General features: G+C 49.0%; 1 protein-coding gene across 1 annotated transcript in view; it reads right to left on the bottom strand.

Annotated features, from left to right (window-relative positions):
- Positions 1-17,935, bottom strand: part of LOC139566875 (palmitoyltransferase ZDHHC5-A-like) — a 37,099-nt gene that overhangs the window by 8,216 nt on the left and 10,948 nt on the right. Inside the window, exons 2-8 of the mRNA XM_071388215.1 lie at positions 14,579-17,548; positions 8,833-8,954; positions 6,430-6,587; positions 5,715-5,887; positions 5,252-5,354; positions 1,155-1,246; positions 347-473 (exon numbers count right to left, since the gene is read on the bottom strand). Of these exons, the coding sequence (XP_071244316.1) occupies positions 347-473; positions 1,155-1,246; positions 5,252-5,354; positions 5,715-5,887; positions 6,430-6,587; positions 8,833-8,954; positions 14,579-14,733 (930 nt within the window). The 5' untranslated portion in view covers positions 14,734-17,548. The remainder of the gene's footprint in view (positions 1-346; positions 474-1,154; positions 1,247-5,251; positions 5,355-5,714; positions 5,888-6,429; positions 6,588-8,832; positions 8,955-14,578; positions 17,549-17,935) is intronic.

Genomic DNA, 17,935 nt, shown 5'->3' with positions numbered 1-17,935 from the left:
GGAGGGAGAGAGAGAGAGAGAGAGGAGCGAGGGAGAGAGAGAGAGAGGGAGGGAGAGAGAACGAGAGAGAGGGAGGGAGGAAGAGAGAGGGAACGAGAGAGAGGGAGGGAGGAAGAGAGAGAAGCAGACTAAGAAATGAATGACATTTAATAGAATGTCAAAGTCTATAGAGCCCAGTGCCCTGGCAACTGGAGAGCATTAACCATTCACAATGCCGAGAGACAGAAGGAGCTACTTGTGTGTGTGTGTGTGTGTGTGTGTGTGTGTGTGTGTGTATGTGCATGAGTGTGCGCACGTCTGCCATGTACGTAAATGAGTGAGTGCGTGGGTCTTTGTCGCGTCATACCCGGTGAAGGTCTCCGTGGATACCGTTGTCGAGGACCTTGGCGGCCAGCTGGGTGTCAGTGAGCTGTGGCCGGAGGAACGGAGGCTGGACAACCACACCGTGAGGCTTCCTCTTCCTCCCCAGGTACCTGATGAAGACCACATCGGATCACATTATTAAAAGGACAAGGAGGAAGAGGAAGAGAGTGAGGGTACCCGATGGAGAGGGACAGGAGGGAGAAAGGGCAGTAAGAGAAGGAACGGACGAGGGAGAGCAAGAAGCACATGAGGATGAAGAAGACCCATAGAGATAGACAGAGGCCTCGTCTTTGTATCTGTGCCAATATGGCGCCTGTGACAGCATCTCCATTTAAAAGTAGTCACGTTTTTTTATTCTGTGTTTGAAAAAGAAAGCGTAAAGATAATATTGGTGATTTATCGCCACCTGAACCAACTCGTGTCATTCAGTTATGGTGGCCACTAGATGGCAGTGTTCTAGCTTAAACCCATTTCCAACCAAAGGCAACCCAATTTGAAAAAGACAATGCTCTGGTCATTGGCTCCCAACCCATAGGAAATCCCACCCAGTTGACTACCTTAAAAAGTCGGAAGCCCTCAATGGAAATGTCCATGCTAAAACGGGTTGTATCCATCTAGAGTCCTCTATCCAGCTCTATGAGGACCCACTCTCGGTCATCAATCAAACCCCTAATAGCATGCAGGGATGACTGCAGCTCAATACACTGTTTGACCTGATCGTAATGCAACCAGATGTACACTATTAGCATACTGTAAATCCATAGACAACGATCAGACAGAGGGAGAGAGACCTGGGGGCTTGGGAGCTGCAGAGCACGTGAGAAACGTTCTTCCAACAGCCATTAGTGAAAGGGTTCACTCCTCCCCTGAACTTCCCCGTCACCTGGGGGAGAGAGAGAGGGAAAGACGGAGAAAGGAGAGAGAGACAGGAGGGGGAGAGAGAAAAGGAGAGAGAAAGAGACAGGGGGGAGAGGGAGAGAAAGAGACAGGGGGGGGAGAGAAAGAGACAAGAGAGAGAGAGAAAGAGACAGGGGGGGGAGAGAAAGAGACAGGAGGGAGAGAGAAAGAGACAGGGGGGAGAGAGAAAGAGACAGGAGGGAGAGAGAAAGAGACAGGGGGGAGAGAGAAAGAGACAGGGGGGAGAGAGAAAGAGACAGGGGGGAGAGAGAAAGAGACAGGAGGGAGAGAGAAAGAGACAGGGGGGAGAGAGAAAGAGACAGGGGGGAGAGAGAAAGAGACAGGGGGGAGAGAGAAAGAGACAAGAGGGAGAGAGAAAGAGACAAGAGGGAGAGAGAAAGAGACAAGAGGGAGAGAGAAAGAGACAAGAGGGAGAGAGAAAGAGACAGGAGGGAGAGAGAAAGGAGAGAAAAAAGAGAAAAATAGACAGGAGGGGGAGAAAGAGAGAATGAGAAGAGGGGGAGAGAATGACAGAAGATTAAAAAAAAAATGGTTATTCATTTTCCTCAAGACATCATCCGTTCATCAACACAACATATTTAAAGTGTAAACATCAAACATGGAGCGTCGAGCCCCAAATAAAAATGGGGGATAAATAGAGGGAGGGATGGATGAGGAGAACAGAGGATTATTCTCTCTCCTCGATGAGATTATGACCTGTACATGTGCATTCAGGGGAGGGATGGGGAGACAGGGACGGAGGGAGACAGGGACAGAGGGAGACAGGGACAGAGGGAGACAGGGACGGAGGGAGACAGGGACGGAGGGAGACAGGGATGGAAGGAGACAGAGATGGAGGGAGACAGGGACGGAGGGAGACAGGGACGGAGGGAGACAGGGACGAAGGGAGACAGGGACGAAGGGAGACAGGGACGGAGGGAGACAGGGATGGAGGGAGACAGGGATGGAAGGAGACAGAGATGGAAGGAGACAGAGATGGAGGGAGACAGGGACGGAGGGAGACAGGGACGGAGGGAGACAGGGATGGAGGGAGACAGGGATGGAAGGAGACAGAGATGGAGGGAGACAGGGACGGAGGGAGACAGGGACGGAGGGAGACAGGGACGGAGGGAGACAGGGACGGAGGGAGGGGTAGCGGGGTCACATTCTGGAGGATTATCATGGGGCCGTTGTAGAGATTAAATGTTTTGGGCCTTTAAGAACAACGTCAACACAAACGCACACCAACGGTTCAGTTCTCAGACAACAACTAAAGAGGTACGCGACAGGAAAAAGGCGACAGATAAGAGGGTGTGACGGTTCGGGATGGGTTGGGCGGAGTGTTGGATCTGACGCAAACAAGGGGTCTAGATGTCTCTTCAAGGAGAATGGGCATGAATAAGGCAACAACAGCTGATCTGTAAGCACCAGTTGTGTCCTGTGTACATGACAAATAAACTTTGATTTGATCTCGGTCTCCGTTTTCCAAGGGGATGAGCATCTCTCTCACTATTTCTGTGATGACAGCTAATCTTTGCAATTGCAGGGTCAATTCTAGTCCAGGGGGCTGCCAAATTTGGGTCCAGCCTCTTGGCAATTAAGACACTTCGAAAAAAGACAGTTATACCTGTTAGTTGGTGGTTTGTCCCCGGTGTGTGTGTTATACCTGTTAGTTGGTGGTTTGTCCCCGGTGTGTGTGTGTTATACCTGTTAGTTGGTGGTTTGTCCCCGGTGTGTGTGTGTTATACCTGTTAGTTGGTGGTTTGTCCCCGGTGTGTGTTATACCTGTTAGTTGGTGGTTTGTCCCCGGTGTGTGTGTGTTATACCTGTTAGTTGGTGGTTTGTCCCCGGTGTGTGTTATACCTGTTAGTTGGTGGTTTGTCCCCGGTGTGTGTGTGTTATACCTGTTAGTTGGTGGTTTGTCCCCGGTGTGTGTGTTATACCTGTTAGTTGGTGGTTTGTCCCCGGTGTGTGTGTGTGTTATACCTGTTAGTTGGTGGTTTGTCCCTGGTGTGTGTGTTATACCTGTTAGTTGGTGGTTTGTCCCCGGTGTGTGTGTGTTATACCTGTTAGTTGGTGGTTTGTCCCTGGTGTGTGTGTGTGTGTTATACCTGTTAGTTGGTGGTTTGTCCCTGGTGTGTGTGTGTGTTATACCTGTTAGTTGGTGGTTTGTCCCCGGTGTGTGTGTGTGTTATACCTGTTAGTTGGTGGTTTGTCCCCGGTGTGTGTGTGTGTTATATCTGTTAGTTGGTGGTTTGTCCCCGGTGTGTGTGTGTGTGTTATACCTGTTAGTTGGTGGTTTGTCCCTGGTGTGTGTGTGTGTTATACCTGTTAGTTGGTGGTTTGTCCCCGGTGTGTGTGTGTTATACCTGTTAGTTGGTGGTTTGTCCCCGGTGTGTGTGTGTTATACCTGTTAGTTGGTGGTTTGTCCCCGGTGTGTGTGTGTTATACCTGTTAGTTGGTGGTTTGTCCCTGGTGTGTGTGTGTTATACCTGTTAGTTGGTGGTTTGTCCCTGGTGTGTGTGTGTTATACCTGTTAGTTGGTGGTTTGTCCCTGGTGTGTGTGTGTTATACCTGTTAGTTGGTGGTTTGTCCCTGGTGTGTGTGTGTTATACCTGTTAGTTGGTGGTTTGTCCCCGGTGTGTGTGTGTGTTATACCTGTTAGTTGGTGGTTTGTCCCCGGTGTGTGTGTGTGTTATACCTGTTAGTTGGTGGTTTGTCCCCGGTGTGTGTGTGTGTTATATCTGTTAGTTGGTGGTTTGTCCCCGGTGTGTGTGTGTGTGTTATACCTGTTAGTTGGTGGTTTGTCCCTGGTGTGTGTGTGTGTTATACCTGTTAGTTGGTGGTTTGTCCCCGGTGTGTGTGTGTTATACCTGTTAGTTGGTGGTTTGTCCCCGGTGTGTGTGTGTTATACCTGTTAGTTGGTGGTTTGTCCCTGGTGTGTGTGTGTTATACCTGTTAGTTGGTGGTTTGTCCCTGGTGTGTGTGTGTTATACCTGTTAGTTGGTGGTTTGTCCCTGGTGTGTGTGTGTTATACCTGTTAGTTGGTGGTTTGTCCCTGGTGTGTGTGTGTTATACCTGTTAGTTGGTGGTTTGTCCCTGGTGTGTGTGTGTGTTATACCTGTTAGTTGGTGGTTTGTCCCTGGTGTGTGTGTGTGTTATACCTGTTAGTTGGTGGTTTGTCCCTGGTGTGTGTGTGTGTGTTATACCTGTTAGTTGGTGGTTTGTCCCTGGTGTGTGTGTGTGTTATACCTGTTAGTTGGTGGTTTGTCCCTGGTGTGTGTGTGTGTTATACCTGTTAGTTGGTGGTTTGTCCCTGGTGTGTGTGTGTGTGTTATACCTGTTAGTTGGTGGTTTGTCCCTGGTGTGTGTGTGTGTTATACCTGTTAGTTGGTGGTTTGTCCCCGGTGTGTGTGTGTGTTATACCTGTTAGTTGGTGGTTTGTCCCTGGTGTGTGTGTGTGTTATACTTGTTAGTTGGTGGTTTGTCCCTGGTGTGTGTGTGTGTGTTATACCTGTTAGTTGGTGGTTTGTCCCTGGTGTGTGTGTGTTATACCTGTTAGTTGGTGGTTTGTCCCTGGTGTGTGTGTGTTATACCTGTTAGTTGGTGGTTTGTCCCCGGTGTGTGTGTGTTATACCTGTTAGTTGGTGGTTTGTCCCTGGTGTGTGTGTGTGTGTTATACCTGTTAGTTGGTGGTTTGTCCCTGGTGTGTGTGTGTGTGTGTGTGTTATACCTATTAGTTGGTGGTTTGTCCCTGGTGTGTGTGTGTGTTATACCTGTTAGTTGGTGGTTTGTCCCTGGTGTGTGTGTGTGTTATACCTGTTAGTTGGTGGTTTGTCCCTGGTGTGTGTGTGTGTTATACCTGTTAGTTGGTGGTTTGTCCCCGGTGTGTGTGTGTTATACCTGTTAGTTGGTGGTTTGTCCCCGGTGTGTGTGTGTGTGTTATACCTGTTAGTTGGTGGTTTGTCCCCGGTGTGTGTGTGTGTTATACCTGCTCGTTGGTGGTTCTCCCGCGGGCCACCAGTACCATGTGGAAGCCAGTGAGACCAGCCACCGGGATGAAGAAGAGACCAGCCACACACATCACTGCCATACTGAGAGACCAGGGGTTAAGGAGGGAACAGAGACGTCTGAACCGAGACACCAAATAACACACTCACAGGGCGCGTCGCAAATGGCACCCTATTCCTTACATAGTACACTACTTTTTTGACCAGGGCTCATCTCAGGCATAGACTTCCCGAAAATGTGCTGAAAATGAAATACTCAGGAGATGCACACCATCCGACAGACGGACACCCAGTAATCTACCGCCCCAAAAACACACACACTAACCAACCTATACATCCAACCACACACACAACAACCCCCACCCCCCAAAACACACACACACACTAACCCTAACACCCAGACTCTTGGCTTTCAGGACATTCCGACACCTGTGTACAGGATACGTGACGGCAGAGTGGACCCTGTCCAGCTGCTGTGTGTGGTAGAGGACGTACAGCAGGCCGAAGCCAAACACTCCCGTGATGTGGACCGTCAGGGACAGCAGGAACAGGAAGAAGTAACGGTAGTTCCTCCGGCCGATACAGTTGTTCACCCACGGGCAGTGGTGGTCAAAGTCCTGGAGGGGGGGGGACAGGGACAGGAGCAAAGGGCGAGTTAGAGCCATTTGTACAAAGTTAAAAGGGACAGTGTGAGACTTTGTGTGTCCTGTTTATGTGAAACACTGCCAGTAGTGTCCGGTACGCGCGTTGCACTTTTACTTGGATAGGACGAGAGCTTTACGCAAGAGAGCCCAACTCTTTGTTTCTCCCTCCCGGATAGTGGAGGCTATTATATTGACCTTAGATAACAGTGGGCTGAATCCCTGGGGAGGGGGCTGAGGGCTCATTCCACCATAGGTTTGTTCAAAGGCATCTCTTAAGAGCTGGGCTCTCCAACCCTGGAGAACTACCTTCCTGTAGGTTTTCACTCCAACCCTAGTTGTAACTAACCTGATTTAGCTTATCACCCAGGTACTTATTCAAATCAGGTGTGCTTGGGTTGGAGTGAACAGCTACAGGACGATAGCTCTCCCGGGAGCAGGGTTGGAGAGCTCTGCTTTAGAGGATACGTGACGCCGTCCGGCTGTATGTTGATGTGAGACGGTGTGTGTGTGCGTACCTCCACACAGTTGTCACACACGGAGCAGTGTGAGCAGCGGGGAGGTCTGTAGAAGCGGCAGGTGGAACACCATTTCATCCTGACCTGGATGCCTCGGATCTCCACCGTCTTATAGAGCGGAGCGCGGAAATCATCCTCCTTGTCCTCATCCTCATCCGCTGGAGAACCACAAACACTGTTAATAAAGTAGCACGAACACCCCCCTTACTAGATCAGCACGAACACCCCCCCCCCCCTTACTAGATCACAACGAACACCCCCCTTACTAGATCACCACGAACACCCCCCCCCCCCTTACTAGATCACAACGAACACCCCCCCTACCAGATCACCACGAACACCCCCCCCCCTTACTAGATCACAACGAACACCCCCCTTACTAGATCACCACGAACACCCCCCCCCCCCTTACTAGATCACCACAAACACCCCCCCCTTACTAGATCAGCACGAACACCCCCCCCTTACTAGATCAGCATGAACACCCCCCCCCCCCCCCCCACTCGATCAGCATGAACACCCCCCCTTACTAGATCAGCATGAACACCCCCCCCTTACTAGATCAGCATGAACACCCCCCCCCCCCCCCCACTCGATCAGCATGAACACCCCCCCTTACTAGATCAGCATGAACACCCCCCCCCTTACTAGATCAGCATGAACACCCCCCCCCCTTACTAGATCAGCACGAACACCCCCCCCCTTACTAGATCAGCACGAACACCCCCCCCTTACTAGATCAGCACGAACACCCCCCCCCCCCTACTAGATCAGCACGAACACCCCCCCCCCCCCCCCTACTAGATCAGCATGAACACCCCCCCCCTTACTCGATCAGCATGAACACACACTCTCCCTTACTAGATCAGCATGAACACCCCCCCCCCCCCCTTACTAGATCAGCATGAACACCCCCCCCCCCCTACTAGATCAGCATGAACACCCCCCCACCACTCGATCAGCACGAACACACACTCTCCCTTACTAGATCAGCACGAACACACACTCTCCCTTACTAGATCAGCACGAACACACACTCTCCCTTACTAGATCAGCACGAACACACACTCTCCCTTACTAGATCAGCACGAACACACACTCTCCCTTACTAGATCAGCACGAACACACACTCTCCCTTACTAGATCAGCACGAACACACGCTCTCCCTTACTAGATCAGCACGAACACACGCTCTCCCTTACTAGATCAGCACGAACACACGCTCTCCCTTACTAGATCAGCACAAACACACGCTCTCCCTTACTAGATCAGCACGAACACACGCTCTCCCTTACTAGATCAGCACGAACACACGCTCTCCCTTACTAGATCAGCACGAACACACGCTCTCCCTTACTAGATCAGCACGAACACACGCTCTCCCTTACTAGATCAGCACGAACACACGCTCTCCCTTACTAGATCAGCACGAACACACGCTCTCCCTTACTAGATCAGCACGAACACACGCTCTCCCTTACTAGATCAGCACGAACACACGCTCTCCCTTACTAGATCAGCACGAACACACGCTCTCCCTTACTAGATCAGCACGAACACACGCTCTCCCTTACTAGATCAGCACGAACACACGCTCTCCCTTACTAGATCAGCACGAACACACGCTCTCCCTTACTAGATCAGCACGAACACACGCTCTCCCTTACTAGATCAGCACGAACACACGCTCTCCCTTACTAGATCAGCACGAACACACGCTCTCCCTTACTAGATCAGCACGAACACACGCTCTCCCTTACTAGATCAGCACGAACACACGCTCTCCCTTACTAGATCAGCACGAACACACGCTCTCCCTTACTAGATCAGCACGAACACACGCTCTCCCTTACTAGATCAGCACGAACACACGCTCTCCCTTACTAGATCAGCACGAACACACGCTCTCCCTTACTAGATCAGCACGAACACACGCTCTCCCTTACTAGATCAGCACGAACACACGCTCTCCCTTACTAGATCAGCACGAACACACGCTCTCCCTTACTAGATCAGCATGAACACACGCTCTCCCGTACTAGATCAGCATGAACACACGCTCTCCCTTACTAGATCAGCATGAACACACGCTCTCCCTTACTAGATCAGCATGAACACACGCTCTCCCTTACTAGATCAGCATGAACACACGCTCTCCCTTACTAGATCAGCATGAACACACGCTCTCCCTTACTAGATCAGCATGAACACACGCTCTCCCGTACTAGATCAGCATGAACACACGCTCTCCCTTACTAGATCAGCATGAACACACACACACACACACACACACACACACACACACACAACTACACACAACTACAAAGCATAGGCAGTAGACAGTCATACAGGGAGTTTGCAGGGAGCATGAGATGTTGTTATACATCTGTGCAACACACACACCTCTGGGGAAGATGCCCGGGTCCATGAAGGTGGCCATGCAGAAGTTGGCCAGGACGAACAGGAAGACGACGCCGTTGTAGATCGGCACGACAACCGAGAACTGCTCCGACAGCCATGGGCACCTGAAAAAGAGAGGGAATTAAGTTAGATCAATTGTCTTTATTCATAACAAGAAGCACAGCAGAGCCCCGTTGCCTCTGAACACCTCAATAAAGGAAGGATTATCCCAGCAGTGTTGTTGATAGTAAGCTCCATCTACAAATTTGAGAGTGGTTACATTTGTCCTGCCCCATCTTTCAGCTTTATAGCAAACCAAGTGGAAGGGCTGCCATTTTGTAGTGTTTTTTATTTATTTTATTAAAACATTTTAACAAAGGAGTGGGCCTTTAGAACAGTGTTTTTGACAGGGAGGGCAGTGGCACTACAGGAGCAAAATTGTCAACAGTATCTGTTTAGGAAGAGCGTATCTCATTGCCATGGGAACAGGGTGACCACATGTTGCATAGACAACGAGCCAACACCCTGAAACACAGGGAGAGAGAGAGACAGAGAGAGAAAGAGAGAGAGAGCGAGCAAGAGAGAGAGGTAGTTCATGCTAGGTTTAGCCAAGACTGCGCATTTGTCTAGTGAATAAAGCACTTTCTGATTAACTTCTTATGGCTGCAGGGGCAGTATTGAGTAGCTTGGATGAAAGGTGCACAGAGGTGCCCAGAGTAAACGGCCTGCTCCTCAGTCATAGTTGCTAATATATGCATATTATTAGTAGTATTGGATAGAAAACACTCGGAAGTTTCTAAAACTGTTTGAATTATGTCTGTGAGTATAACAGAACTCATATGCCAGGCAAAAACCTGAGAAGTTCCACTTCCTGTTTGGATTTTTTCTGAGGCTGGTAGATTTTCAACCAAGCTCCCATTGAAATGACGAGATATGGATGAGTTTTCACTTCCTACGGCTTCCACTAGATGTCAACAGTCAATAGAACTTTGTCTGATGACTCTAATGTGAAGGGGGGCCGAAGGAGACAGGAATGAAACACCACTGCCATGAGGTGACCACGCTTTGAACATGCGCGGTCACGTGAGAGGCAGCTCCGTTCCATCGCTCAACTGAAGTCAATGTAATTCTCCGGTTGGAACGTTATTCAAGATGTATGTTAACAACATTCTAAAGATTGATTCAATACATCGTTTGACATGTTTCTACTGACTGTTACGGAACTTTTGAACATTTCGTCACGTTTTAGTGAACGCGCTTTGTGACTTTGGAATTGTTTACCAAACGCGCTAACCAAAGTAGCTAATTGGACATAAATAACGGACATTATCGAACAAATCAAGCATTTATTGTGGACCTGGGATTCCTGGGAGTGCATTGTGATGAAGATCATCAAAGATCAGGGAATATTTATCATGTAATTTATGGTTTCTGTTGACTCCAACATGGCGGCTAATTTGACTGCTTTTGTTTGCTTTTTCCGTAAAGTTTTTTTGAAATCTGACACAGCGGTTGCATTAAGGAGAGGTATATCTATAATTCCATGTGTATAACTTGTATTATCATCTACATTTATGATGAGTATTTCTGTTGAATCGATGTGCCTATGCACTATCACTGGATGTTTTTGGAACTAGTGAATGTAACGCGCCAATGTAAACTCAGATTTTTTTATATAAATATGAACTTTATCAAACAAAACATGCATGTATTGTGTAACATGAAGTCCTATGAGTGTCATCTGATGAAGATCATCAAAGGTTAGTGATTCATTTTAGCTATATTTCTGCTTTTTGTGACTGCTATCTTTCGCTGGAAAACTGGCTGTGCTTATTGTGGTTTTGTGTGACCTAACATAATCGTTTGTAGTGCTTTCGCTGAAAAGCATATTTGAAATCGGACACTTTGGTGGGATTAACAACAAGATTACCTTTAAAATGGTATAGGACACATGTATGTCTGAGGGATTTTAATTATGAGATTTCTGTTTTTTTTATTTGGCGCCCTGCACTTTCACTGGCTGTTGTCATATCGATCCCGTTACCGGGATTGCAGCCATATGAAGTTAAACAGAGTTGAGCAAATTCAGAGGAAGACGGATTGCAAAAAAGAACGAGAGTTAAAGAGAGAGAGAATGACAGCTCTTTATTAATAGTGACAGATACTGGCCTATTTCCCCTCTATTCCAGCATGGTGATGGTTGTTGTAATCTGGAGTAGAGCTATGAACTGACAGGACACGACCTCCACCTGCCTGATGACCTCAACACACCCTGACGTTGATCTGTCCTGTCTATCCTACTCTGCACTACTACTGTCACACACTCAACTGTGTGTGAGTATGAAAGAAAGAGAGAGAGAGTGCTGAGGAGCACGTTGAGTAGAGACAGAGCTCTGGTGAGCATGTTGAGTAGAGAGAGAGAGAGAGAGCTGAGGAGCACGTTGAGTAGAGACAGAGCTCTGGTGAGCATGTTGAGTAGAGAGAGAGAGAGAGAGCTGAGGAGCATGTTGAGTAGAGAGAGAGAGAGAGAGAGCTGAGGAGCATGTTGAGTAGACAGAGCTCTGGTGAGCATGTTGAGTAGAGAGAGAGAGAGACAGAGCTCTGAGGAGCATGTTGAGTAGAGAGAGAGAGAGCTGAGGAGCATGTTGAGTAGAGAGAGAGAGAGAGCTGAGGAGCATGTTGAGTAGAGAGAGAGAGAGAGCTGAGGAGCATGTTGAGTAGAGAGAGAGAGAGAGCTGAGGAGCATGTTGAGTAGACAGAGCTCTGGTGAGCATGTTGAGTAGAGAGAGAGAGAGAGAGAGAGTGCTGAGGAGCACGTTGAGTAGAGACAGAGCTCTGGTGAGCATGTTGAGTAGAGAGAGAGAGAGAGAGAGAGTGCTGAGGAGCACGTTGAGTAGAGACAGAGCTCTGGTGAGCATGTTGAGTAGAGAGAGAGAGAGAGAGTGCTGAGGAGCACGTTGAGTAGAGACAGAGCTCTGGTGAGCATGTTGAGTAGAGAGAGAGAGAGAGAGAGTGCTGAGGAGCACGTTGAGTAGAGACAGAGCTCTGGTGAGCATGTTGAGTAGAGAGAGAGAGAGAGAGAGTGCTGAGGAGCACGTTGAGTAGAGACAGAGCTCTGGTGAGCATGTTGAGTAGAGAGAGAGAGAGAGAGAGAGAGCTGAGGAGCACGTTGAGTAGACAGAGCTCTGGTGAGCATGTTGAGTAGAGAGAGACAGAGAGAGAGAGAGTGCTGAGGAGCACGTTGAGTAGAGAGAGAGAGAGAGCTGAGGAGCATGTTGAGTAGACAGAGCTCTGGTGAGCATGTTGAGTAGAGAGAGAGAGAGAGAGAGTGCTGAGGAGCATGTTGAGTAGAGAGAGAGAGAGAGAGCTGAGGAGCATGTTGAGTAGAGAGAGAGAGAGAGAGCTGAGGAGCATGTTGAATAGACAGAGCTCTGGTGAGCATGTTGAGTAGAGAGAGAGAGAGAGAGAAAGAGCTGAGGAGCATGTTGAGTAGAGAGAGAGTGCTGAGGAGCACGTTGAGTAGAGACAGAGCTCTGGTGAGCATGTTGAGTAGAGAGAGAGAGAGAGAGAGTGCTGAGGAGCATGTTGAGTAGACAGAGCTCTGGTGAGCATGTTGAGTAGAGAAAGAGAGAGAGAGAGAGTGCTGAGGAGCATGTTGAGTAGACAGAGCTCTGGTGAGCATGTTGAGTAGAGAGAGAGAGAGAGAGAGTGCTGAGGAGCACGTTGAGTAGAGACAGAGCTCTGGTGAGCATGTTGAGTAGAGAGAGAGAGCTGAGGAGCATGTTGAGTAGAGAGAGAGAGAGAGAGAGCGCTGAGGAGCATGTTGAGTAGAGAGAGAGAGAGAGAGAGCTGAGGAGCACGTTGAGTAGAGACAGAGCTCTGGTGAGCATGTTGAGTAGAGAGAGAGAGAGAGAGAGAGAGCTGAGGAGCATGTTGAGTAGAGAGAGAGTGCTGAGGAGCACGTTGAGTAGAGACAGAGCTCTGGTGAGCATGTTGAGTAGAGAGAGAGAGAGAGAGCTGAGGAGCATGTTGAGTAGAGACAGAGCTCTGGTGAGCATGTTCAGTAGAGAGAGAGAGAGAGAGAGAGAGAGAGAGCTGAAGAGCACGTTGAGTAGAGACAGAGCTCTGGTGAGCATGTTGAGTAGAGAGAGAGAGAGAGAGAGCTGAGGAGCATGTTGAGTAGGGAGAGAGCAGAGGAGCATGTTGAGTAGAGAGAGAGAGAGAGAGCTGAGGAGCATGTTGAGTAGGGAGAGAGCAGAGGAGCATGTTGAGTAGAGAGAGAGAGAGAGCTGAGGAGCATGTTGAGTAGGGAGAGAGCAGAGGAGCATGTCGAGTAGAGAGAGAGCTCTGAGTGAGCATGTTGAGTAGAGAGAGAGAGAGAGAGAGAGAGAGAGAGAGAGAGAGAGAGAGAGAGAGAGAGAGAGAGAGAGAGAGAGAGAGAGAGAGAGAGAGGGCTGAGGATCATGTTGAGTAGGGAGAGAGAGCGAGAGCTGAGGAGCATGTTGAGTAGAGAGCGAGAGCTGAGGAGCATGTTGATTAGGGAGAGAGCTGAGGAGCATGTCGAGTAGAGAGAGAGAGCTGAGGAGCATGTCGAGTAGAGAGAGAGCTGATGAGCATGTTGAGTAAAGAGAGAGAGCTGATGAGCATGTTGAGTAAAGAGAGAGAGAGCTGAGGAGCATGTTGAGTAAAGAGAGAGAGAGCTGAGGAGCATGTTGAGTAGAGAGAGAGAGAGAGAGAGCTGAGGAGCATGTTGAGTAAAGAGAGAGAGAGAGCTGAGGAGCATGTCGAGTAGAGAGAGAGAGAGAGCTGAGGAGCATGTCGAGTAGAGAGAGAGAGAGAGAGAGCTGAGGAGCATGTCGAGTAGAGAGAGAGAGAGAGAGAGCTGAGGAGCATGTCGAGTAGAGAGAGAGAGAGAGAGCTGAGGAGCATGTCGAGTAGAGAGAGAGAGAGAGAGCTGAGGAGCATGTCGAGTAGAGAGAGAGAGAGAGAGCTGAGGAGCATGTCGAGTAGAGAGAGAGCTGAGGAGCATGTTGAGTAGAGAGAGAGCTGAGGAGCATGTCGAGTAGAGAGAGAGCTGAGGAGCATGTCGAGTAGAGAGAGAGCTGAGGAGCATGTCGAGTAGAGAGAGAGCTGAGGAGCATGTCGAGTAGAGAGAGAGCTGAGGAGGATGTTGAGTAGAGAGAGGAGTGTGTGTGAGTGTCAGGAGTATGTGTGTCTTTACGTCTGACGTTGCTCTGCTCTGTCCCATTGCCAGGGGTTGACTGACTGTGCACTACTCAATAACTGTCACACTACAGGCAGGCGGTAGGGGACTGGTGTGTCCGAATTGATGCATGTGAGTGTGTCTTTCTAGAAAGGCAGAGAACTAACCAAGTGAGGGTGTGTGTGGTGATAAGTGTTTATGTAAAGGTGTGGGTGTGTTTGAGGAGACGGTCTTGTATGTATGTGTGTGTGTGTGTGTGTGTGTGTGTGTGTGTGTGTGTGTGTGTGTGTGTGTGTGTGTGTGTGTGTGTGACTTGTGTAGGACGTGTACACGCCATGCATTTGAGCATCTGTGTATGAGTGTGTGACGTGTGTAACGTGTGTATGAGTGTGTGACGTGTGTATGAGTGTGTGACGTGTGTATGAGTGTGTGACGTGTGTGACGTGTGTATGAGTGTGTGACGTGTGTATGAGTGTGTGATGTGTGTATATGACGTGTGTGCGCGTGTGACCTGGGGGGGGGGGGCGGCGGTTTGGTCGTACTCACGTGAAGCAGAAGAAGAGCGTGGTGGATCCCACCAGGAAGGCCGTCGCCGCCGACACGGGCACGTAGCGGGACGGGCGAAGTGGCCGGGACGGGGAGGCGGTGTGGGGGGGCGAGGGGAGGCCACCCACACCCCCACTCTTACTGCTGCCCGGCATCACACAGGGGGAGGGGAGGGGGGCTATAATGCCTTTGATTACTCAGGAAGGGGGGGGGGGGGGGTAGAGGGGAGGGGGGACGGTGGAATTACCCCACCCAGGGAGGGTGGGGATGAGGGGGTAGGGAGGATTTGTTTGGGGTGTGTGGATGGAGGGATTATAGATAAAGAGGGAGGGAGAGATGAAGAGAAAGAGCACAGAGAGAGAGAGAGAGAGAGAGAGAGAGAGGGATTGAAGGGGTTAGAGAGGGAGGTAGAGGAGTCCCCTTCTCAATCGGACCAGGACGAGAGAAGACCCACGTTTCTGCATGTTCACCGGAAAGAGGGGGATGAAAAGAAAGAAAAGGGTAGATTGGCCCTCCCTAAACCGTGTGTTCATAAAACAACTCTGTCCCTTTGCTCGAAGTTGTTTGATGCCTATTCAACTTGACCTTTGGCCTTGTCTAAGAGGAGGTGGTAAGATAAGACGGAGGGTATTTGAAAGGAGGGGGTAAGACAGAGACAGAGGGGGGTATTTGATTGAGATGCACTCTGCTAGCCACTAGAGGCTTAAAGAGACTCCACGATAAGGCTTTTGTTTTGCTGTCCTCCGGACAACATAAAAGTGGACTGGAACATGAAGATAAACAGAGCCACTATTTAAAGACGTGTTCTCGTAAGATCGAGGCGTTGCCGCTCTATGCTCGAACTACCGGCTTATATAGGACGACAACAACTTCTGGTCAATTGTGTGTCAATCTCAAGGCTGATACTTTTACATTTGCTTGGTTTTTCTTAAGTCTTTAAAATGGTTCCTTACAGTGGATTTGGGTCAATATCTTGACATTTTAAAAGAGGAATATCAAGAAATGTGCGCGTGCGAGAGGTAAATAACTTAATTGAAGGCTTAGTAATTTTACGATACAAAAAAAAAATAGTGCAACAAAAAAATAAAAAATAAAAAGCTGTGATATGGCTTGATTGTTTGGGTGTGGTATATAAAAATCTTGGACGCTCCCTTTTCAAAAGAAAATAAGTAGGATGTCCTAGTAAAGCATAATGTATATGATTTGGTGAAGCGGTTTTAACTTTTAACATTTCTTCTTCATTTCATTACAATCTTACTCTCATCTAGTCCCCTAGACTCATAAATGGTTTCAAAAACACAACTCGACTTCGAGCGTCATAATGTCAGTTCGGTACAGAGGATGAGGCAGATCGCCTTGGTTGACCCGCTATACATTCCCTGTTCAATGAAATCCCGTTTCAATAACTTCATATTTCAAAGATCTCTGGTCCAGTTCAATGACATTGACCCTATAACCTTCTCCCCTTCCAGACTAAGATGACAGATTGTTTTGGTCTGTAGATTGGACGCTCTGTCGACTGGTCGGTCTGTACACTACTCGGTCTGGGATGTAGACCGACTGATTATGGATTTGGTTCCGACACAGACTTTTTCAAAGGGTATGACGCGATTGAGAGGTAGAGATTGATTGCAAGGTTTTTGATTTGTCGCAGGTAAAAGACATAAAAAGGTCGCAACTTAAATCGTTTATTTTTTTTTTGCCTTGATAGAAAGGTAGGCTATCACTGTAGCTGGTCTAGTGTGTAAACAGGTAGTTGATATGCATAATGAGGGAAAGGGAAAAACCAAGGGAGAGAGAAAGGCATAGCAAAATGGCCTTTGATTGTGGCCAAGTGGGATTCTTGTCTCTGGTTATTTTGCTCCCTGGTCGGCTCAATCGTCAGATGAGATAGGAAAAACAAAACATCAAAACGAGAGCAAAAAAAAACAGCGGAGACGAATATCAAGCAGTCCTAAACTTACTCTGGAGGGCAGCTAGTTTCCTTACTAATTAAAGGGCTGTCCCTTCAGTCCAAACAGCGTCTTAAAAAACGCCAATGTGCTCGTAGACGGACTCTCAGACTTTGTTCTTCCTGGTCGGGGCATCCCTGAGCCAATGGGAGACAAGCAGGAAGTCTCAGAGGCCGATCCCACCTGCTACAGGTGTGTGTCGAAGAAGACGTGTGCACAGGTCAAATTGTGTGTGTCCCTGTAACCTGGAGGTGTCTGTGAGGGTACACATATCCAAAACACCCTTAAAAGGTCCTCCTGAAAAATGGTTGGGGAAAAAAAGACACAAAAAAAAGACCCCCCAAAAAATCTGTGAAGTTGAACCCAGAGAGGAAGGCCTGAAGATTAGAAGCTGTATTCCCTAGTGGGGGGCTGTAGAGCTCCTCCCCAGTGTCTGTAGACTCAAGGCCCAGCTGTGTTAGCTAGCCAAGGAGAGAAAGATGAGGCGGGCTGTTAGTTACATAAGCCTCCGTCTCACTGAGCGAGGCAGCCAGCCAGCCGTTCCCCCAGGACCATTCCTCTACTTCCGTCCCCCAGCGGAGTGCAACGAGAGGGGGGGGCACACCCTCCCACCACGACCCCTGAGAACCAACGGAGTCTCGGAGTACGAGTCTGAGTGGCTGCGAGACGTTTATGTGACTCTCTAGGGCTACTTCTAGAGGAGTGCGTGTGATTCTGTGTGTGAGTTTCTGTGTGTGTCTAACGGTGTTAGCCTCTGTCTATCCGTCTCTACTGTCTGAGTCAGTGTGTGATTCTGTTTGTGTCCGTCTCTCCGTCTGTGTGAGTGTGAAGGGGGAGGGTGGCAGTTAGGAGAGCAGTGTGATAATCTGTAAGAAAGAGAATTTGAATCCAACAGGTTTTCCAACAGGCACGGTCGCTCTCTCCGCCCCCGCTGTGGTGTGACTTGTGATCCTCCTCTTCTTCTCTTTAGCCAGATATGTTGTGGCAGGGCCTCTGGATGTCTGCTGGGACACAGCTCCTAGGAGGAGGGTGGGAGGGGAGAACAAGGGAGGGGAGAGAGAGACAGATGGGATAGAGGGAAAGAAAAGGGGAGGGTGGGAATAAGAGAGAGGGAGGAAAAGTGTGGGAGAGAGAGGCACGTGTTTAGCTCCATCGTGAACCACGGACAATTCTATGTACGGGACGTCATCGTAAACAAACAGCATTCAATGTCGAGCACCAACTAGTCTCGCAGGAATGCTTCGGTTGTTCACCTCGCTTCTGCTGTGTAAGTTACCTGCCGCCGTCACTGTGTGTGCGCACGCGAGTGAGTTCGTCGACCGCGAGTGTGTCTGTGGGCAATATTTTTTTTCATTTTCTTCTCTCGGCCAGCAATCATTCTGGTTCCTAAAAACGAATCCAGAAA

Source organism: Salvelinus alpinus, chromosome 39 (genome assembly GCF_045679555.1).
Source record: "Salvelinus alpinus chromosome 39, SLU_Salpinus.1, whole genome shotgun sequence".
Taxonomy (NCBI): domain Eukaryota; kingdom Metazoa; phylum Chordata; class Actinopteri; order Salmoniformes; family Salmonidae; genus Salvelinus; species Salvelinus alpinus.
The sequence above is the reverse complement of the archived record's forward strand: the minus strand, read 5'-3'. Positions and strand labels throughout refer to the sequence as shown.